Raw genomic sequence first — 23,292 nt, 5'->3', positions numbered from 1 at the left:
GTTCATTGCAGGTCTGTCCCAACTTAAAAATGTGGAATCATACAAGAAGGGAGAGATCTAATCACCGTCATGACAACCCAGTGACTGATGTGAATTTTATTTTGTCTACATTTCTTTCTTTCTCTATCTGAGTGACTCATCAACAGTGTGCAATGTGTTAGGAGCAGCAGCAGCAAGCTGTGGTCATACAGCTCTCAGCAGAAGACTTTCATCAGGACTGATAGGATTGGATCTTTAGTGATTCAACTCATGAATCCTCTTGCCTGTGTGTGTGTGTGTGTGTGTGTGTGTGTGTGTGTGTGTGTGTGTGTGTGTGTGTGTGTGTGTGTGTGTGTGTGTGTGTGTGTGTGTGTGTGTGTGTGTGTGCCTCTAGTTCAGCCTCTCTGCTCTCTCTCATGCCTGCCTTTGTTGGCATAATGCGGAAATTACTCTCACTCCCTCTTACTTTTTCAGACTCACTTTCTTATTGGCTTTTTCTCTCTAACTCCTACTTTTACACTATCTTTATCTGTGTCTTTTCTATCTCACACCATTTCTTAGTCACACTCTTGTCCATCCAAGTTTTGACACAAAAAAATGGTGATCTACTCTTGAATACATGCAACACAAAGATATATGGGACTACATATACAAAGGATACATGTAAGTTACAGTTATTGACCATGATGTCAGTGTGTAACATTATTAATCTGTTTTAAGGTCAACTGCTCATCAGATAGTAAACCTAACCCATTTCCGACAACCGGTTCACTCACAAACTCATTGTCACTACTAGTCCTGCAATGTTTTCTTTGCAGGACTGGACATCTGTTGTACAACATGAGGCAAAAAAAAATAAAAAAAATCACACAAAAAACCCAAATGGAGAAAGAAATTCTTGCAGATCTCATTTCCAAGGCAACAAAGAATACATAGCCTAGGCTCCTTTACAATGCAATGACTTTTTGCCACTGTATTATAAGTCCTAATCAAACATTTGGTTTAAGTAATTTTCTTTTTGTTTTTAAGTCAAGTCCATCAAGACAAACTGTCTTTAAGCTGTAATCTGTATGGTAAACCTGCCAATGACCAGCACCTCGAAGAAATAGTTAGCCATTTTGACCTATACACATATTTGCTTTCATGCTGAGAATGAGAATGCATTAGAGGAGATGTTTAGCTTAGATTAGCTTAGCTAGACTGGAAGCAGTGGGGACACAGTTAGCATGAAACTGTGTAAAAACCCAACTTGTGTTTTTTACATTTTGGATTGAGCAAACAAACAGGAAGTAACCTATTAACTAGTGAGCTTCGGAGGTGTTTCGGTGTTTCCTGCTGCTTTCAGTCAATTAATCTAGGCTAAGCTAATTGCATTGGCTGTAGCTTCATATTTAGAGTACAGATATGAATGTTGTATCATTTTCTTCATTGAACTCTCAGCAAGAAAGTGTAGTGTATTTCCCCAAATGTCAAACTATTTCTTTAAATATATATTTTTAGGGATGCAGAAGTTCTACATTTTCATTTTTAATACTATGTGTACTGAACTTCATGTATTTTCTGATACCAAGCACTGGTACTCTTTCAATTTTCCTATATCTATATCTAGATCTAGCTGATAAATGATCAAATATGTATCCACTGCTTTCCAACCCTTTTGATTTGCTGTTCTCCTGGAGTTTCAATTCCCCTCAATTTTTATATGATGAAATATCAAAACCTGCCCAGCCTTGTGTCACTGCTGTTTGTGATTGTTTATTATAGGCTTACTTGTTCATCGGCATGTAGCCTACTCTGCCTGTGCGTGGGCGATATCGGAGGTAAAAGCCTGTGTGGCATAAATACATTTCGAAAAGGCAATGGCCAGTGGGGAAACACCAACACTGACGTCATCACACTCACTCGAACCAATGGTGGAACTTCATCACTCACTGACAGAAGGACAGCGGGGCAGAGTTTTGAGGTTGTAGGGCTAGTCCTCTGGTCCAGCCAAAAAATACACCACACCAACAACCGTCTATTCAAGCATGGTTTTCTAACTTTCTACCTTTTTCTTACCTATGTGTTAAAATACATCATATCAAGTCACTTTTCTCAGATTTGAAATACTCAAGGCTGTTGCTATGGTATCAGGGATAATACTGTTTATACCAATAGGCCTACAGCCATTGGCAATCTAAAATAGACATTGTACTTGTGACCTGCAGTATTACTTTTCAGAACTGGCTCTGGCAAACCATCTTTTAGTTAATATAAATTTCACTGTGGAATGGGATTCCTGTGAAGCCAAATTGCTTGCTTGTATCCCTGGATTGAAGTCATTATCCAAATGTTTCACCTTGTTACATTTTCTTTTCCAAACGTTGCCGTTAGAAACCCCAATCTACAAATGATGGTTAAAAAAAGAAGTTTGGACAGCAAGTACTGCCACAGAATTACTGTATCCATGGCCCTCTAACTGGGTCCCTTGAAACAAGGTCTGGGACCAAAATGGGTCATGGGCCTACTTCTGATGGTTCCCCACATGACAAGAGTATTGATGTGTATCCATGAGGTCCTAGGAAATCTAATTAATAAGTCTAAGTCCTGAGCTGAAAAACAAAAATTGTTGCCTTATATTACTGTCCCAAAGTTTCTAGCTGTTGTAAACAAGGTCAGGGCACGCCCATTAACATCACAACCCCAACTGTGCTTGATGTTTAAGTTCGATGAGCAGAGTTATAATGAGAGCAGGCTCTCATTTCCATTCAGGTGAGCAGCTTCATCAGAGTCTTAACAGCTCCTTACGGTCTCGCTTCGCTAGCTGTTTCACTTGTACCACAACCTCCTTAACCCTACTTCCACCTTAACCTTAATCCTGTTCTTAATCTGTCATTGATCTCAATTATAATGCGGAATGGGGCCATCCAAGTGTTTACATGTAGAGCCAACCCTCCCCTAATGACTCAGATACATGGAGTCATCAGTATGGTTGTGGACACTGGTAAAATACAAAGAAAGAGAGATACAAGACATAAACAGAGAGTGAGATTGAATCAATTTGCTGATTTGAATCATTACGTTTAGTTCCGTTTAAGGATTCGAAGCCACTGACTATGTAGTTCATTCACTTTTTTCTAACCTAAGTGATCACATCACCCTTCAAGTGCACTTCCTGTGTATATTAGTAAGTGAAGGTATCACAGTTCATGCCACGGCAACATTTCGCACTGATTCTGACCGTCTTCAGTTCAGTAGAATATTCATTATGTTCCTAGTTTAGATACTTAGTTACTTTCAGATCAGTACAAAACTAGGTCTATACGAATACTGTTCATTAAAGGGAATGGCTCAGCAGCCATTTACTGGCAAGAGAATCATATGATCATGATTGCTCCTGTCTCGGCCCCCGGATTGCTCAGTTGGTAGAGCGGGCGCCCATATATAGAGGTTTCCTCCTCGACGAAGCGGCCGCGGGTTCAACTCCAACCTGAAGCCCTTTGCTGCATGTCATTCCCCCTCTCTCTCCCCTTTAATGCCTTCATCTGTCCTATAAAAATAAAAGGCCTGCAATGCCCAAAATAATAACATTTTAAAAAGATGACGTAGTATTAAGACCAACAACAGTAGCGAGTAGTATGAATGCCCGAAATGCTGCGTAGGGAGGTTGGTTGGGGTGGTGGATGGGTCAAACAACACAGGACTTTCACCCAGGAGACCGGGGTTTGTGTTCCGTTGTTGTCCCATGTGTCACTGAAACGTACATTTTATAACCCCACCCACAATCTTTTCCCAAACCTAACTGTCCCCTGCTTGTGCCGCATGTCAGTTAAACGTACGTCCCAACCCAAAGCGTCAAAAGTGACGCCAAGAGTCTGGAACAAGCGTGTTTAGATATGACGCTAAAGGAGACCTTTGGCATCACTAACAATGCCAAAGGCACATGCCCTAGCGTCTATACTGTACGCGATGGGAGTGAGAATGTGTTGCCATCCCTCATCGTAAAAAGCTAATGAGAAAATAGTTTTTCAGGGACTTTAAGGCCTTTGTCAATTTGGATCATACATTAGTCATGAACTACGAGGCCAGGAGGGAGGAGTAAATTATGTCTATGTGTGTTGACTTGATAATCTACTAATGCCTTCATTAATTACTTCATTATATTCTAGTATGTTTTTATAATTTCAATTGTCCTCTGTGTTTTCCTTTACATAAATAAAGACATTTACAGCATGAATTTATGCAGAACAAATGTGAAATAGGTGCATGAAAATTCACCAGAATGCAGGAAATTAAGTGTTTAATGCTAAAAATGGGGGAGGACCCCCTGAGCCCCCACTTTATATGCCTCCCCACATATCTTGAACCAAATCCTATGCCTTTGGGTTACCAGTGCGGCTATTTTTTCTACCAGCCCACCCTTATATAGCAGGCTAGAACCGACCCTGATGAACTAGCTTTTCTTTTGCTTCTGACCTTTTACTTTAACCTAAGGAATGGAGGTAAATGACAAACACAAGAAAGACAGACATACAACTCATCTACAAAACAGCATTAAGCCATTACCTGGACAAGGCGATCTCAGCCTTCTGCTGGGCAATGTCGGCTGCTTTCTGTGCTCCCTCCACGGCTCGGTCCACCTTCTCTCTGATCTTACTGGCCCGGAGAGGGATCAGGTTCTTCCTTTTGCCGCTCACCAAGATGTTCTGTTTGTACTTCCCTTCCTCTTTTGTGCCATCAGGAAACGTGGTGCAGCCGTAGCCGTGGCGTTTGTTGCTAAGCCACTCCCCCTCGTACTGCAGCCCATCAGACCGCCGACTCACACCGAATCCTGTCCGCTTGTCGTTCTTCCACTCCCCGCAGTAGGTCTCTGTTGCCGTGGCATCCACATCGTCATCTGCAACGGCCAACTCTGCATCTGCATCTCCAAGACTGGAAAGGTGAAAGGTTACATTGGTTTGACAAGTGTGCTCAATCAATAATCCTAAATACTATATAACTTTGAGAACAAAACATGTTTAGCTAGCAGGTAAGTTATGATACCGTAGTGTGACAGAAAGAGCACTGTACGCCAATGGCAATGAAGTCAGAGTTTCCAGTTGGAAATTTTAACGGGAGTTGCACACGCGCAGTAACTAGGTCAGCACTACAAGCCAGTCAGAAGCAGAGTTTGAGGGCGTGCCACGCTAGCAGCTAGGCGAGCATTATAACGTGTGTTACAAAGTGATGCACATTCGTCACGGAAGTAAAGGCTGGACTACATCAAAGCTGTGTGGTGCAGTTTGTGAACAGTGTTTTCTGTTGGAGATGGTAAGTGGTTTGCCAGGTATGGTCGGTTTTTCTTTACAAGAATAGAGTTCTTAAGCCTGTTGTATCTAAATGAAGGGACTCTAAATCACCTGTTAGAAAGCAGAAGTTGGTATTCATTATTTATTCAACCATTCATGGTGAAGTCAGAAGAGATGCCATTAGCAAGTCTGAGCATGCTCTTCTTGTGGATTTTTTGAAAGGAGTGTGCAACAGGTTGACCAATAATACAGTCTTTATACTAAGATAGGCTAACAATGTCCTCACTCAAGTCTACATACTTAGTACACAGACATGAGATCGATATCATTCGTCACTTGGAAAGAAAGAAAGAAAGAAAGTTAGGTCATTCACCAAAATGTTGAACCATTCCTAATACTTTTAGTTGTAGGAAATAATAAATGTCTTGCTCAACTAGGATTCACATAGGCTTGTTTTTTTATCTTGTCTCCTCTAGCCCATTAATTAGATCTCTACTTCCCTTTAGTATGTTTTTACTGGCCCAGCATAATAAATATTGCTATAATATGGTACAATTATAAGAATATCTAACACATAAGTAAGTAATTGATTAATTGCAATACATTACATACAAATGAATTATAAATGTTGTATTTTATCTTGCATACATATATGAGCCCTCAGAGGCTTTTTTGTACATGTTTACAGCTGTAGAAGGGGGGGGGGGACCTAGAGGTTTCTCTCCTTATCAGCCTTGCCAATAACTAATCAGACCTGATAAGCTGCTGACAGCCACTTTGCCAACAAACAAGGTTGAGAGCTGCTGACTCTTGTCCTCTAGTAATTGGTTCCTTTAAAAATAAGTCACCTCAATCCAGTGTACTTGGAATTTTAGTGTTTCCAATGGTACACAATTGATTCATCACATGATGAATGAAACAGCCTTTCCTTACCCAGTACCCAGCCAACCTGATCTCACAGAATTCCGTAAAATGAGCACGGCCCCTTAACTCAAAATCTGTGGCAGTTTCACGGAATCACAAAAAATTCCATGATGGGCCCTCGGAAGAATTCCGTGAAATGAACATGGATCACCGGAAATTACGTGATGGGCCTACGGAAGAATTCAGTGAAATGAACACGGCCCCTTAAGTTAAGGAAAAGGTTGTGGGTGGGCTTACGTTTCCATGACACGCGGGACAACAGTGGGACGGTTGAGTTTAGGAAAACAATAACGGGATGCGGGACGAGAACGGGACGGTTGGGTTTAGGAAAAGAACAACGGGACGGTTGGGTTTAGGAAAACAATAACGGGACACAGGACAAGAACGGGACGGTTGTTTAGGAAAAGAAGAACGGGACGGTTGGGTTCAGTAAAAGAAGAAAGCGACGGTTAGGTTTAGGAAACGTGACACGATCCCCGGTCCCCTGGGTGAAAGTCCTGTGTTTGACCCATCCACCACCCCAACCAACTAGAGGATGGATACCCAACCCGAGCCCGAGCGGTAGACTAAGACCAAGACTTTCATTGTATCCTTGTGATTTTCTTCTAGACCTTCAGTTTGAAGATAACCAACTCACTAACTAGTAGACCAACAGTGTTTCCCCCAGTGTATTGCAAGCCTGGTGGGGGTGGGGGCAACCCTAAATTGCCCCCACCAGGCCTAAGCCACTGGGAATTATTTTTAATATATTTTAAGATGTTTTTAAAACGGTTGGAAACTAGACGTAGTCATATTTTCAAATCTTTATGTAGTCTTTATATAGCTTTTTAAATTCTTATTTAGAATTCTTATTTAGAATTCTGTTATCACAGAAACTATCGGGCGCAACCTTAATGCTGCCATTAGTCTGTGTTTGGCCCAACCCGGGCCCTCGTAAAAATAAATAAAAAAAGACACTTGCCACCAGCCTAAACAACTTTTCAGTTGGAAAACCTGACCATTCCTCTACTGATCTGCAGTAAAGCTTGCACACCCCACCCCCTCCATCATCTACTCCTGTTATTACCTGATTGTGGAGTTGATATCAGATGCAGCAGAGGACACAGTACTCATCCCAGCCTCGCTCCTGAACGAACTCTGTTTGGACCTCTGGGAGGCCAGGGAGCTCCTGGACTCTGACTTCCTCAGCTTGAGCCCAGACAGGATGGATCTCCGGAACAGCCCGCCTTTTCTCTTACCCTTCAGCAGCTCAGCCTCGCTGTGTGCCGTCAGCACAAAACCTCCCCGAGACACAGCGGGGCTGCTGCCGCTGCTGCCCGTGCTGCACATGGAGACGCTGGTGGTCAAAGTGCCAGGAACAGGAGGAGGACCAGGAACCACCGCCCCGGTCCGGTCCAGCAGAGCTGTACCATTGCTGTGCTCCGAACCGGAGCGGAGAGAGTTTATGGAAGTACGGAGTGGGGAGCGGATGACGGCCGCCATGCCATATGGGACACTCTGGCGAACTCCGTAGCCATGCCGCATCCCGCCAACCCACTGGCCTTGGAATGTTCCTAACAAGAGAGGAAAACAATTACCAATACCAATTCTACATAAATATTTTCTCTGTAGTAGCTGTGGTCTGATTATTTATCTGGATTTTAAAATTGGTGCTGCATAGGCTACACAGGATGACTACAACAACAGAAATCTTAGATGAAAAATAGCCTTACAGAGTGCTGCCAGAAATTGCGCCGGATTTCACTCTTTTCAGCCGGATGTCAGGTACCTTACGCTTTCTTTGTGTTGGAATTTTAAACTCCGGTTGATTTATGAGGACTATTGTTAACTGCTCCTTAGATCTCTGCAGGGTAAATCGAGACAGATAGTTAGACTATCTGTCCAATCTGTTGCACGACTAAAAGATCTTTTGAACGTACAACGTTCCACCAAAACAAGTTCCTTCCCGAGGCTATTTTGCAGCGGCACCGTGGCGCTGCCCGGTGCTTAGCGCCGCCCATGACGATTGTGATTGGTTTAAAGAAATGCCAATAAACCAGAGCATCCCGGAATGGTGTGTGGACTAGCCAGGCCCTCCTCCGCAGCGCTGTGGAGGAAGGTTTGGCAAAGTGAGACTACTAAGTGTAGTGTACAATCACTGGTCACTATCTCAAGAGCTAACTACCATCTTGCATTGCACAGAAGGGAAACAAAAGTCTTATCTCCACAGTTGCCGGATACAAAGCTTGATTACCAAACAAACTAAAAATGGGCAACTGCCGCAGGGCCCCCAGACTTTAAAAGGCGCCAAAACCCCCAGGTTTGCATTGTATCACTTGGCTTTTGGTAATTTCAATATCAGCTGAGCATTATGACTCATGTTGTGGCCCTTTTTTTGTTTCAGCCTGATAATCAGTCTAAATTGCAATTTCATTACACTTCATTTATTCAGCCTGACATTGTGTGCATGGTAGTAGATTTCTTGTTAGAGTGGGGATTATTATCTCTGCCAGGCGTAAGGATCAGGCATTCGGCCGTTTGTGTGGGTGCGTAATCTTGTAAAACCGATAAAGCATAAATCTGGCCTCAGGGTGGCAGTAATAACCCCATTACGGCTTGGCACACCACAATGGGGCGAAGAAGATGAAAACTTGGACAGGCGACACAAAGGTGAGACTTGTGCTTTATCATAAGTGTTTTCAAACAGTGCTTTTCGGTTTTACAAGACCTCAAGGAGGAGGAGTAGTTGGTTTGGCAAATGTACGGCTGGTTTACCACCTCACCTCTATTAAAGAACAGCGCACAGCTGCCTACCTGAGCTTTTCTATGGGACCTTCCGGGTCTCCCATGCAGTGCAAGAGACGTAAATTTGGTGGGTAGCTGGCTAACTAGGAAGGAAGATGAACTTTCCATTTTTGATCCCTCCCACTAAGCTGTGATTGGTCAATTATTTTCTCTAATGGAATCTCTGGTAGACATGAGACCTATTTGAAATGTGAAAACAGCAAAATTGTTGCCCCTGTGCACCCTAACAGGTTAATCTGGCCATGCCTAGACGAAAAGTATAGCATTACATGTCCTTTCCTTTTTTATGCATGGTGATTCTTATTGACAAAAGATGTTTTTTGACCTGTATAAAACTGCAATAATTTAACAGCAGTATCAGAGTACTCCACTTCCTCTCTGTGATGTGTATAATCATATTTAATATAAAATAATTTGACAAAGTACTAAGTTGAGTACTGTACATGGGAGTAACTTCCTCTTTTCTGTCCATCCTCTCCATTCATTCACACCATGTCTCTGCACTACCCGCACTCACTGCTGCATAATAGTCCTTACATCCCTATGTTTCTGAAAAGTAGGCCATCTGAGTATGTGTGTTTCTGTCATTCCTCTCTCTCTCTCTCTCTCTCTCTCTCTCTCTCTCTCTCTCTCTCTCGCACACACAGACTCAAACGGAAGCGTGTGTTCCAATAGGATTGCAAGTGATCCATCCTGCCTGCCCGTACCCCTGATGTAACAGCACTCTGATTCATTCTGTAGCAAACGCACTCGCTCTAACCAAACTACATGGCCATATAAGGACTGCAACCACGTCTCTATCGCAAACACACACAAACATTTCCCTTGTGGGCTCAAGTGTCAGTGAAGTGGGAAGTGCTGAATGTAGCCAATGTTAGAAGCCAATAGGATTCTTGCTTAAGATCTAAGACACACTCACACAGGCACGACAAGCACATCCACAGTGCTGTTGAAAAACTTGAGTGAGAAGTGGTGGTGTTTCTGAACCTGCCCTTGGCATTAGAACAATATGCTGCCTTTTATGGCTCATACACACATACATAAACAAAAACAGTCTGTGTCATAGACAGCTGGCCGGCACATCTGGCCAGGCCTTTGTAATCATGTCAGCACACAGCTGTACGACCATATGACAGACAGATCAAAGAACACACACACACACACACAAGTGCAACAGTGTGACAAGATTACCAATTTTATTAAATGACCGCCAGCATGCTTGAACAGAAGAGTGAGACCAATACCCAAAAGAGAGACAGTCCTGAATATCCAGAGACAGAACATCACCTGTGCTTCTGTGTGACAGTGTTTCTGCTGACAGTGCAGGAAAAAAAATCACCTGTCTGCTACAGGTCATATTTCTGGTCATAAGATTACTGAAAAGTTGTTTGTTTGTTGTTGATGTTTAAAATGAAGAAAAACCCTGACTAATTGCAGTATAAATCAGTGAGCTTTAGAGGTGCTGATAGGCGGATTTTGTTACCTTTGTAAGCTAACCCGCTGCTAGCTGTAGCTTCATATTCACCATGCAGAAGTGATTGGTATCAATCCTTTCACCTAACTCTTGGTAAGAAATCGAATAAGCATATTTCCAAAAATGATGAACCGTTACTTTAAGTTGCAGTTTGACTGACGTCCAACAGGGCAATTATTCATTTTCTGTAAACAATAAAACTGTATGTATGTTGATTTTTTGTATACTAAGTGCAAAAAAGGGTCCTGTGGGGGGTAGTGCGGGAGTCAAACACGTTTTCAGTAGGACTGGGTATCGTTAAAAAACGTTTCGATACCGGTACTGATACCAATACCGTGACTTTGATACCGGTTCCTAAACAATACTTTTTTCAATAGCAATTTTATAAAAAAAAAAAGAAAAGAAATTGGAACATTAAACATTACGGCACAAATCTTTTTATTTATTTTTCAGCTCCTACTGCGTGAGCCGTCTCTGTGCATAACGTAGAGTTTTAACCTGCGTGTCTCTACGACGTGTAACGTTAGGCAGCCAATCAGCAGCATTATTAGATCTTGGTAGAAGCATGCTGCATGCTTATTGGCTCACTGATGCTGATGAGATTTACTCATTAGGTATTGAAATTGGGTATTGAATGACGAGACATTTTTCGATACTTGATACTTTAAAAGTATTGAATTTGGTACCCAGCCCTAGTTTTCAGTGTTAGACACAAGGGTTGTTCTTCATGGATAGGATTTCAGGCCGCAGCCAGGGGAAGGACAGGGCCGGGGAAAGGACAGAAGTGAAGTGGTCAGGTTAAGTTTAAGTAAACGTTATTATCCGCGTGGGAGGCAATTCGTTTTACAGCCAGCAGAAGAGAGTCAGCATCTCCAGGTCAGGTTCTAGGGCTGGGTACCGCTCAGAAATGTTTGATACAGGTACCGACACCAATTCCTTGACTTCGATACTGGTTCCTAAACGATACTTCTTTTTCTCAATACCAATTTCATTAAATTCATTTTCAGCAAAAACTAAATTTCAAATCTTTTTGTTAAAATGTTCAGCTCCTACCCTGTCTCTGAGCCCTGTCTCTGTGTGTAAAGTAGAGTTTTGTAACACTAGACAGCCAATCAGCAGCATTATTAGATCTTGGTAGAAGCATGCTACATGCTTATTGGCTCACTGACACTGGTGAGATTTGCTCCTTAGGTATTGAAATTTGGTGTTGAATGACGAGGCATTTTTCGAGGCTCGATACTATGGAGGTAATTCAGTCGGTGCCTAAAAGCCGAATTCGGTAGCTAACCTTATCAGGTTCTCTGCCAAAAAATTGTAGATTTCTCTCTCCAGTTGGGGATCAGGTTGCTGCCCCCATGGAGTTCAAGTATCTCGGTCTTGTTCACGAGTGAGGGTAAAACTACAGATGTCACTTATCCCAATAAACATTTTGCATAGGAATCAAGGAAAATTTTGAAATGTTATACAGTTTTAGTAAAGTCCCACAGAGGATTTGACATGCATTTGTCCCCCTATTTGTAAAATATTGAATGAAACTACACTCTACAGTTGTATAGCTACCTAAGTGTTAGTAGACACAGTGGCTGTGTCTGGAAACATGCACTCATTCCCTACTCCCTACTCACTATATCGGGGAGTTCTCTGTATAGTGAGCTCATCGGTAAAATAAAAATACACTATCGGACATGACCATGGACATGACGCAGGTCATTGTCTCTGCACTACCGTTGCTATGGCAGCAAGTGTAAACTGAGTCGCCTCTAATATAATACACCCATGGTTTGCCTATAGTAGTTTCCCATTACCTTATTCTTCCAAAACAACAATCCAGGGGCCTGTTGCACAAAAGCAGAATGAAGAAATCCAGGATAACTGAAAAAGCGCAGCTTGACTTAGTGTGATCCGCTCATCGTGGCTTAATCGGTTGCACGTTTGCCGAGCCAGAATAAGAAGGTGAAGCTATGTCAAGCCAGGTGTACATAGTTGGGATAAGTTATAAGTTACTTAAATAGACCACAGTATCGATCACAGATTTACTGATGCTAAAATGGAGAATACATTGTTTTTTTACACAGAGTGCACTTTATAATTTGGGAAAATTTGTAAAACACGGGCGGTGTAATAAAACAGTGAGAGAAAGCGAGGCAGATAATCACAGACCGACTGAATGCTTAAGTAGCCTAAAAATATACATTTATTGACCACTGCTCTGAATTGAAACTGCCATACCATTCAAGAAGTTAGGCTAATTATTTGCACAAATGAGCAGTTGTACTCTTTGCCTTAAAAGTGAGCAGTAATGTTACGAAGGAAATGTACCATTTAGATCAATTACAACCACTAATCTACAATGCTGTGAAGCGTACATATCCCTCTCTCTCTCACTCTGTCTCTCTCTCTCGTATGGGCTAAAATATGAATTACCTAAGGAATATATTTACTCCCACTGCTCGCTTTTCAGACAAAGTGTACAACAGTTCTTTTGTGGAAATAATTAGCCTAACTCTAAATGGTTTCATTTAAGAGCAGTAGTCCGTAAATTTATATTTTTAGATATATCATTCAGTCGGTCCGCTGTTTTTGTTTTTTGTTTCCTTCTTTACATATTATATGCTTTGCTTCCTTTGCTTTGAAGGCCTATTAATGGACATAGAAAAGAAGGCTCTGAAGAAATTGGACTCTAACATCTAGAAACTATAAAGATAATTAAGTGATACATTTAATGCACACTTTAAACATGACTGTAACACAGTGTATTCATCAGTTATTTCCCCCCAGGAAAATATAAGGTCAAAAACCATTGAGGTGTCCTCTCCCTGTTGTTTCATGAATGTACAGTAGCCTCAACTATATAGTTACTGGTCCAGTGAACTAAGACTATAATTAGGGAGGATTGTACAATTATAAAAACCCATAATAATTGTTCAATCCTCCCAAATTATAGTCCCAGTTTACTGGAGAGAACACAAATTGTCTGCTAAGAATGCCAAATACAGTGCACATGGAAGAGGAACATACATGGTCCTTTGTTAAAGAATACTTAAAGAAATAAATCAATTAAAATAGTAAAAGGTGTATTTGTCCCTGACCAGTCTGCCATTGTTGGAACCACTAACACGTGCATAGCACTTTATATATTATCCTTCATCAGTGACTTCATTTAAAACACATTTACTACTGTATCAGCCTTTTCTAATTATCTCAACTACTGCCGTAATATATTCATCAAACTTCTAATAACAATATGAATAGCAGTTTTCATACAGCAATATAACAGTAACAATGACTGTCACATGAATAATTATAAAACAAATGGTCACAACTTTATATAACAGTGCTTTACTGAACAGCAATATGCACCTTTTGTATTTTAATGCAGGCTGATACTAATAATAAGGTATAAGCACTGCTGAGTGAACAGAAAAGGCTCCAGGATTAATAAATCATAATCAATAAAGCTAGCCTGGTCAGGAGCAGGCTAGCTGCATAGAATAAATCTCCATGGTAACTTAGGTGCCTCTGCTTTTGTGCAACCAAGTCAAGGCTAAATTCATCCAGGATAACTGGAATATCCTGGCTTAATCCCTTATCCTGGTTTTGTGCAACGGGCCCCAGAAAGAGCCAGGGAACACATTTTAGTAGTGCTGTCAAACGATTCAAATATTTAATTGCAATTAATCGCATTAATGTCATAGTTAACTTGCAATTAATCGCACATTTTTATTTATTCTAAATGTCCCTTGATTTCTTTTTGTCCCATTATTTTTTCTTATTTTAATGCTCTTATCAACATGGAAAAGTGGATTGGCTTGCTTTGTGCTTTTGTCATCAGGCTTTGATGAGGGGGTGGAGAATTTGCATCAGCTGTGTGCTTGGCCATGAAGTGGTATTTCAGACTGGACCTGCTGCGATAATAGCTCAGTTCACAACGACAAAACACACAGATCACTTTGGTCAATGGTCAATGGAACCATTTGGCAACTTTTTAAAAGTAAACTTTCCATTCAGAATCTTATTGGCATCCATTTCGGCATCTCGCGCTCGCCATCCACTCAAAACGTAACGTTAGCCTACTACTCTTTGGCCGGCTCGCAAGCCCAAACAAGTGTGTGCGGTGTGCCTGTTGTTTTGTTTCCAGTCTAGCTAGATCCGGTGTGGTGTTGTAATTTTTCTAACGTTACTAGTTGTTGCAATAGCATGTGAAAAAAACTACAAAGTTTGCTAAGCCAAAAAGAACGTTAATCTTGCAATAACAAAACTGACGCCGCTAATATGGGTTTGCGTTAACACCGTTAATAACGCGTTTAACTGACAGCACTAATTTTTAGCAATCTGACATCCCCTTACCTACAAAATGATTAATTTGCGAGCTATATTAATTTTCAAGAATGTGAGTGGTATAGTTTTAATATTGTAGTGAGCATTGATGTTCACTAGATATTACACTGCATTGTGGGAAACAATAAGTGCTCTAAAATGTATTCCACAAATTTGAATTACAATTCGGACACTATAGAAAAAATGTCTGACCACGAAAAAGCGCCCTAAAACGTGAATAGTGACTCATTCTGGACACAGCCAGTGTTTCTAACATTTTTTCCGCACCATTTGGACTACTGTAAATAGTAGAAAAACATCAGCACCACAAACTACAGCCTCCAAAATAACAATGAAGTTGAACACCTCTCTTAAATTATCTGTTGTGTCAGATTGCACTAGTTTTAGCTATAGGTGTAACTACAAAACTGGCAACTTACTGTGTGAGTGAATAAATATATGTAAAGCAGTGTGTTTTTTTTTGCTTTTTTATGATTCCTTGGAAGCATATGCCACCCTTAATCAATAATGCCTAAGTAAATATTCATTCATTGGGCACTAGGCTGCTTTTCCAATGTGAGCATGTCGCTCTCCATGGTGCTAAAAGATACAGTCTCACAGGCAGTTTTTTATATGAATTCAGTGCATTACATGGAAACATGAAAAAAACAAAAAACATTAGCACCAGCCGGACTGAGGTACACACTTTACAGTAGCCTATTTTTGTACTTTTTAACAAAAAAACGCCTTGCTTGCCTGCTGTACCAAGACAGCAGGCAACAGCAGATTAAGTTATCCTCCTCTCATCATTTTCAATATGAACCTGTCACTGTTGTATTGACAACAATTGACTTCTGTAGCCTATATAGGAAGGCCTCAACCCCGGGCCTACAGTTGTGAGGAGAATCTGCTTCACAATCGCATGCCAAAACGATTTCAGTGATTCTGCCTGGAGGCCAAACAGGAAGCACTCTCAAATCATATGGGCCTATAACCCAGGCTGAGGCTACCGCGGGCACGAGGCAGCCGCACGGAAAGAGTTAACACGGAGAGATTAAAGCGCGGAAACATCACAGAGGCACAGCAATTTAATCACGCGCCAACCCCCAGGCTGAATTCATAATTGTCTCTTTAACCAATGTGCACGTCTGTTCTCTATTTCTAGTTTAAAAAGGTCTGTGTTTCATTCTAAGGATACAACAGTAGAAACCACGTATCAAACTATGTAAATTCTGTTTGAACAATACTATCTATTCATTTTTCTATCTTTTCACTAATTCCAGATGATTCAAAGTGGTTCATGTACGTTATATTATCGCAGTATCCTCTCTGTTACTGCTTTACACCTCTAAATATTGATTTGTGAAGCACAGCAGTAAGAAAGAGAAAGCATGGAGCAAGACGGACTATGAAGGAGTTGAAATTGGTTATTTTATGAATTATTAATGTGTTGTTTCACCATGTCAGCACTTGCATGTCGGAGGAGTGTGTTTGTGTATGGGAGAGAAATGAGGAGGTAGAGTAAGATTAGAAAACACAAGGTCAAGTTTCTCACTCAGTTTACTTTAATTATCAGATTGTTTGTGCCAGTGGGGATTTCAGTAGAAGTGGTTTAAATGTTTAAGTTCTCATCCAATGCTCCATTACCACAGCTAAGAAATGTGTAATTAAAACAACAACGATAATAATAATAAAAAACAAAATCAGAACGAATAATAATAACAGGACACATTAAGCAGGGGGGGTCTGGGGGTCATTCCCCAGGACATTTTGAGCGTAAAAGACTTAAATTCCTGCATTCTTATACATTTTTAGGCAGCAATTTATTGTAAAAATGGCTATATTTATGGCAAGGAAATCACAGGTAACAATCTAAAATACAACACAATTCAGTATTCCAGTAAGTGAGCTTCCACATCTGGGACATGGGCCCGGATGGACTACACTTGACCCCAAAGTCCAGCTGTTTAATCAGTAGCCCTATGAACAGGGCTTATGGTCACTTTTTTCCCCCAAGGAGCACATTGTGCTCCCAAGATGAAAAATTTAGGATTGACTTACATAGGCTACTGCTTTTACTGCTAATTTGTACAATAATACAATCATGTTATGGAAAAAAAACGTTATGACGTGTAATGTTTTCTACATTATATTGATCAAAAACGTATCAGTAATGTTGAGCCTACAGTGTAACAGACCACCCCAGTTCGTGCATACATGTCAACCGCGGATAAATTGCAGAGTTTAACCTTCATAGCGAAAAAATGACACTACGTGAATGGGGCACAGCAGAAAGACGGCGCAGAACGACGCCGCTTGTTCAGGGTTTTCATGTGTACTCCCGTAGGCCTACACTTCGCATCAGGTGTTGAAACCAACTGTACCACGACACCGAATTGGACTACTATTTAACGCGACTACTGGACGTTTTTAACCGGTCATGAAACAGTTTCAATTTAGCAGCTTCTCGCTGCGCAGCCAGTCCCCCAGAGCAGCATGATCACCCAACACATTCTCACACCCAACTATTTTACGAGTTCGGAATGAGAACGGGTTATGACGTGTAATGTTTCAACACATCCTCCGGTACAGCCTGAACTCTGCAAACGGAGATCCCATTAGCGCCAGCTTCACAGCAGAGCGTTCACTTCCATTCAAAATGGAAGTTTGCAGTTTAGCACTCTTATCAGCACCAGCCCAAGTGTAAAATATATCAGTTGTGGATGAGAGGGAGGCTGGCTGCTGAAAATCAGACGTTTTGGCGCTGGCACCAAAAATTTCTCTATGCAGGAAAAACCCTGAATAAGGTATTGTATGAAAATGATCGGTGTGGGAAGTGGGGCTAAACCTTATGTTTCACAATTTTTATAAAGTGTTATATACACTCTCCCCTTGACTAAGAAATAATCTGGCAATACCTCTCCCACAATATCTCAAAACAATTTAATATCACTGGTACAACAATTCACCAATCATAAGAAATTAAGATGGTGCACCCTATAACATTAATATTGTTGTCGGGCAGAAACCGTGTGTTTCCAATGGAAACACAAGTTTTCTAAAAAGCAAGTTTAAAAAAAATTCAATAAATAAAAATGGAATATGGAAACTTTCCATATTTTATAATTTGAATCAGTGCTATTGGTTACTTTTTACGTCTGTGCTTTTACAAACATTTAAACAGTGATGAGGTGATTTTGTGTAACTTTTTTTAAGAAAAATGGCTCAATATAATGTTTTCAAATTAGCCTATTTTCATTAATCTGCAGGGACCCTCCCCAGCTCTCAAAAAATAAAGTGAGACTACCCCTCAGTGAAAAGCTCTTTTCTGGCCCTCCTCTTTCGCAATGAATTTTCATACAGTCTCTAAAGAGTTTTAGAGAAGTTGCAGCACCATGCCATCCCTGGTGCTTCCAGGGCAAACTCCCTCATGTCCAGTTAGTATTGTATTAGCAGTGGTGCAGGGCAAACTTCCAAGATAGATATTTAGAATTTTCATGATTCAGACTGCACCACTAATCCTCACTACAAACATCAAACCACTCCCTTTACATAAGCTAAGGCTGCAGTGGGGTTGGTAGTAGAGTAGGAACGTATTAGCAATGGCCCTAAAAAACAAAACACCAAAGCACAAGTTAAGTGATGCTTTTTAATACTTTTCTTCACTGTACAATTGGAGCGCATCTGTGAGAAAAAGAAAAGAAAAAAAAAGCTATGTGTGACTGCTGAGGAGGTGGATTTTCTTTGACCACCTTCCACCTTTCATGGGTGGTGTCACTTTTTTTTATGAACTGATGTGTGGATATATTTGCAATGCTTTTAGGAGAAATAAGTAAATCTGGTGCACTGCATGTGTAAGTAAGAAATGTCAGTATAATCTGACAGTATAATGGACACAGCTGGGGAGAAAAGCAACAACTGCTCAGACAGGTAAGACAGGTACATATGACAACTGACAGGCAGGATAAACAGCCAGACAGAGACATAGCAGATATGCTGAACAGGCATGCAGACAGAGAAGTTAGACAATGGTCAAAGACTGAACACTGAAAGCAAGGGAAGTTTAAAGCTAAACTGTTGCCTGTTTAAAGGGGAACGATGCAGTTTTTTTTAGCTTAATTTACCTTAACTGAACAGCTTCGGAGTCATTGGAATGGTTATATTACTTTTTTCGGGTTGAATGGTGGTTGTCTCGCTTCCCCCTAGCGCCTGTGAACGGTCTTGCAACTTTCGGCCGGCGAGCCAACGGCTTCAGCGTCAGAAAGTATCACATGATATCAGGTCTCGCGATGTAACGAATTGCTTCACGGCACTGCACACGTATAGGAACCGGCTAGCTATAAGAACAAGGTAGCGATGGAGTTTTTCACAAAATCGTCATCGCTGGGCCGGCAAAAAGAAGCAGAAAGCTAGGAAAGCATTGTCGGAGGAACAGAGAAAGAGGAAACCGCAGACTGACCGAGCGAGGAGTCAGACACGAGTAAACATTGGACCTGCGTCTTCAGAATGCAGAGAACTAAGACAAACAGAAGCCTGCAAATCTGATGCTGACCTGGCGTTAAACTCTGTCCAATCTTTGAATTTCTTGTCATTGTGACCTCAGGATGTTTGCTATTGTCTGTAAAGGTTTTTATTATGATCGCTGTCTGTTACGGTCTTACTAGCCAGCTTACTAGCTGTCTACTTCAGTGGACATGGCTCTGTGCGTTTGCCGGCTTCTGTGAAAACAAAGCACATGACCATAAGGGAGAAGATGGGAGGGGGGAGAGTTGCCAACGACTTTTTACAACAGTGTTGCCAAATATCTATTCTGAAGCTGTAGGGGGAGCTCTATAGTGAAACCTGCAAGCAAAAATTGCCAAAACTGAATAGCGCCCCTTTAAATCACTGCACACTAAGCAGAATCTCTTAAACGGATAATGGTCCCTTATCCGTTTAAGAGATTCTGCTTAGGTCCTTTTTCTGTCTGAGTCTTTCAGATTCCTAATTGAGGATTATTTATCTGCTAAAAAAATGGCATACCACCCATGATAACATGGTGGTATGCCGTTGCCCTGAATATTTGAAAATGTTTGTCATTTTGTAACTGAACACACAACACACACACAAATAACTTTGTCCAAATACAAGTAGGTTGTCCTATACTGTATAATATATAGTGTGGGGCAAAAAAGTATTTAGTCAGCCACCAATTGTGCAAGTTCTCCCACTTAAAAAGATGAGAGAGGCCTGTAATTTTCATCATAGGTACACTTCAACTATGAGAGACAAAATGAGAAAACAAATCCAGAAAATCACATTAATGAATTAATTGGTAAATTCCTCGGTAAAATAAGTATTTGGTCACCTACAAACAAGCAAGATTTCTGGCTCTCACAGACCTGTAACTTCTTCTTTAAGAGGCTCCTCTGTCCTCCACTTGTTACCTTTATTAATGGCACCTGTTTGAACTTGTTATCAGTATAAAAGACACCTGTCCACAACCTCAAACAGTCACACTCCAAACTCCACTATGGCCAAGACCAAAGAGCTGTCAGAGGACACCAGAAACAAAATTGTAGACCTGCACCAGGCTGGGAAGTCTGAATCTGCAATAGGTAAGCAGCTTGGTGTGAAGAAATCAACTGTGGGAGCAATTATTAGAAAATGGAAGACATACAAGACCACTGATAATCTCTCTCGATCTGGGGCTCCACGCAAGATCTCCCCCCATGGGGTCAAAATGATCACAAGAACGGTGAGCAGAAATCCCAGAACCACACGGGGGGACCTAGTGAATGACCTGCAGAGAGCTGGGACCAAAGTAACAAAGGCTACCATCAGTAAAACACTACGCCGCCAGGGACTCAAATCCTGCAGTGCCAGACGTGTCCCCCTGCTTAAGCCAGTACATGTCCAGGCCGGTCTGAAGTTTGCTAGTGAGCATTTGGATGATCCAGAAGAGGATTGGGAGAATGTCATATGGTCAGATGAAACCAAAATAGAACTTTTTGGTAAAAACTCAACTTGTCGTGTTTGGAGGAGAAAGAATGCTGAGTTGCATCCAAAGAACACCATACCTACTGTGAAGCATGGGAGTGGAAACATCATGCTTTGGGGCTGTTTTTCTGCAAAGGGACCAGGACGACTGATCCGTGTAAAGGAAAGAATGAATGGGGCCATGTATCGTGAGATTTTGAGTGAAAACCTCCTTTCATCAGCAAGGGCATTGAAGATGAAATGTAGCTGGGTCTTTCAGCATTAAAATGATCCCAAACACACCGCCTGGGAAACGAAGGAGTGGCTTCATAAGAAGCATTTCAAGGTCCTGGAGTGGCCTAGCCAATCTCCAGATCTCAACCCCATAGAAAATTTTTGAAGGGAGTTGAAAGTCTGTGTTGCCCAGTGACAGCCCCAAAACATCACTGCTCTAAAGGAGATCTGCATAGAGGAATGGGCCAAAATACCAGCAACAGTGTGTGAAAACCTTGTGAAGACTTACAGAAAATGTTTAACCTCTGTCATTGCCAACAAAGGGTATATAACAAAGTATTGAGATGAACTTTTGTTATTGACCAAATACTTATTTTCCACCATAATTTGCAAATAAATTCATTAAAAATCCTACAATGTGATTTTCTGGATTTTTTTTTTCTCATTTTGTCTCTCATAGTTGAAGTGTACCTATGATGAAAATTACAGGCCTCTCTCATCTTTTTAAGTGGGATAACTTGCACAATTGGTGGCTGACTAAATACTTTTTTGCCCCACTGTATATCATGCCTTGAAGATATTGAATGAAATTCTGAATATATCGAATGAAAGTCGGAATATATTGAATGAAAGCCGGAATATATTGTATCAACCATGAATATATTGAATGAAAGTCTGAATATACAGTATATACATTCAATATGTTCAGACTTTCATTCAATATGTTCAAATTTTCATTCAATATATTCATGGTTCATTTAATATATTCAGACTTGTATTCAATATATTCAAACTTTATATATATATATATATATATATATATATATATATATATATATATATATATATACACGGTATATTATATTATATTTTTGTTGTTGTTGTTGCTATATTTGACTCTCCAAATCAGTCATATGTACAGTATATACTAGGGTTGTTAAAGTGAAAGCGATAATAACAAGTCAATGACAATAACAAGTTGAGCATTACAAATTTGAAAAATATCCCTTTTAAAGTACATTTAGAACAGATAAAAAATGTTTAAGTTAACTAAGGACAAACATGCATTGCGATTACATTTATTTTTTATGTTTTTTTGGGGGGCTTTTTTACCTTTAATTGACAGGACAGCTAGGTGAGAAAGGTGAGAGAGAGGGGGAAGACATGCAGGAAATCGTCACAGGTCAGACTCGAACCCTAGACCTCAGCATCGAGGCATAAACCTCTAAGTATGTGTGTGCCTGCTCTACCCACTGAGCCAACCCAAGGGCTGTAAATTGACAGCTGCCAACCTGCCAAATGTGGGTGAAAATTAACTTTGCCGTGTAACATTTTAAAGTTACTAACCAATTTGGCCAGTGATGAATAAAGCAATCAACACTGCGTCTGTTTGAATCGGCCAGCTGCAGAAATGTTTCCAGATTGGTATCGATTACGAGCTACACTGAAACAGAAAAGACAAACGGACCTGCACCAAACAAACCAGAAGAGCTGAAATTAAAGTAAAGTTAGTTAGAAAAAACAAACTTGGCTAGTGGAAAATCTGATTTGCTGGTAACTTTAAAAATCTACTAGCCATGTTGGCTGGTGATCAAAAAAGTTAATTTAAAGCCCTGATTGTCAGCCCTAGTATATACAAGATTGGAAACAACCTTAAAAAGGCACCTAGGACATCAAGTGGCGGGCAAGAACACCTACAGTCCCCTCAATAGCAAACGGGTGGCTGAATCTATGACAACACCAAATCTTTCATGTTGTAGTCAGAGAGACAATCCTGTACTGTTGGATTCCTGCGCTGTGTTCATCAACATCCACTCACTCTGCTGAACCATCCTTGACCAAGAAGACACAATTAAAGAACGGACATACTGTATCTACTTAGAACAAGTGTACCAAGTATAGAGGATGGATTTAAAGGTGCCGTGTGGGAATCTGGAAAGGCAGCAGGACCTGCCAACCTCCCTTCTTTACAAAATACAGAGTGCAATACATGGCAACCGCAGCAACGGTGCAAACTATAGAAGGGGTCACACTCCTACCGACACCAGGCAAAGTGCTTAACAGGATCATCTTGAACAGAGTAAAGGAATTAGTCAGCATTCAGCTTCAGGAGCAGCACGCTGGATTTCACAGAGACAGACAGATCCTGTACTGAATTTATTAAATATGAAATATGTACACATTCATCACATGTATGGCTATTTATAAAATGGCATGGGCAGGAAGACTCTCTCAACATTGTGATTTATCAGTCACGTTTTTCGAAACGATCAAAAACAAATGAGGCAATGACCTCATAATGAACTCACAAATGCTTTTGAAGTGAGGACTGGAGGTCAGGGATGCCTAGTAGCC

The 23,292-nt window shown here is 40.9% G+C and overlaps 1 protein-coding gene across 1 annotated transcript in view; it reads right to left on the bottom strand.

Moving 5' to 3' along the window:
* jph3b (junctophilin 3b) overlaps window positions 1–23,292 on the bottom strand; it is a 75,451-nt gene that overhangs the window by 40,298 nt on the left and 11,861 nt on the right. Inside the window, exons 2-3 of the mRNA XM_039808976.1 lie at window positions 7,237–7,723; window positions 4,525–4,890 (exon numbers count right to left, since the gene is read on the bottom strand). Of these exons, the coding sequence (XP_039664910.1) occupies window positions 4,525–4,890; window positions 7,237–7,723 (853 nt within the window). The remainder of the gene's footprint in view (window positions 1–4,524; window positions 4,891–7,236; window positions 7,724–23,292) is intronic.

Source organism: Perca fluviatilis, chromosome 8 (genome assembly GCF_010015445.1).
Source record: "Perca fluviatilis chromosome 8, GENO_Pfluv_1.0, whole genome shotgun sequence".
Taxonomy (NCBI): Eukaryota; Metazoa; Chordata; class Actinopteri; order Perciformes; family Percidae; genus Perca; species Perca fluviatilis.
This window is presented reverse-complemented; position numbering and strand designations above follow the sequence as displayed.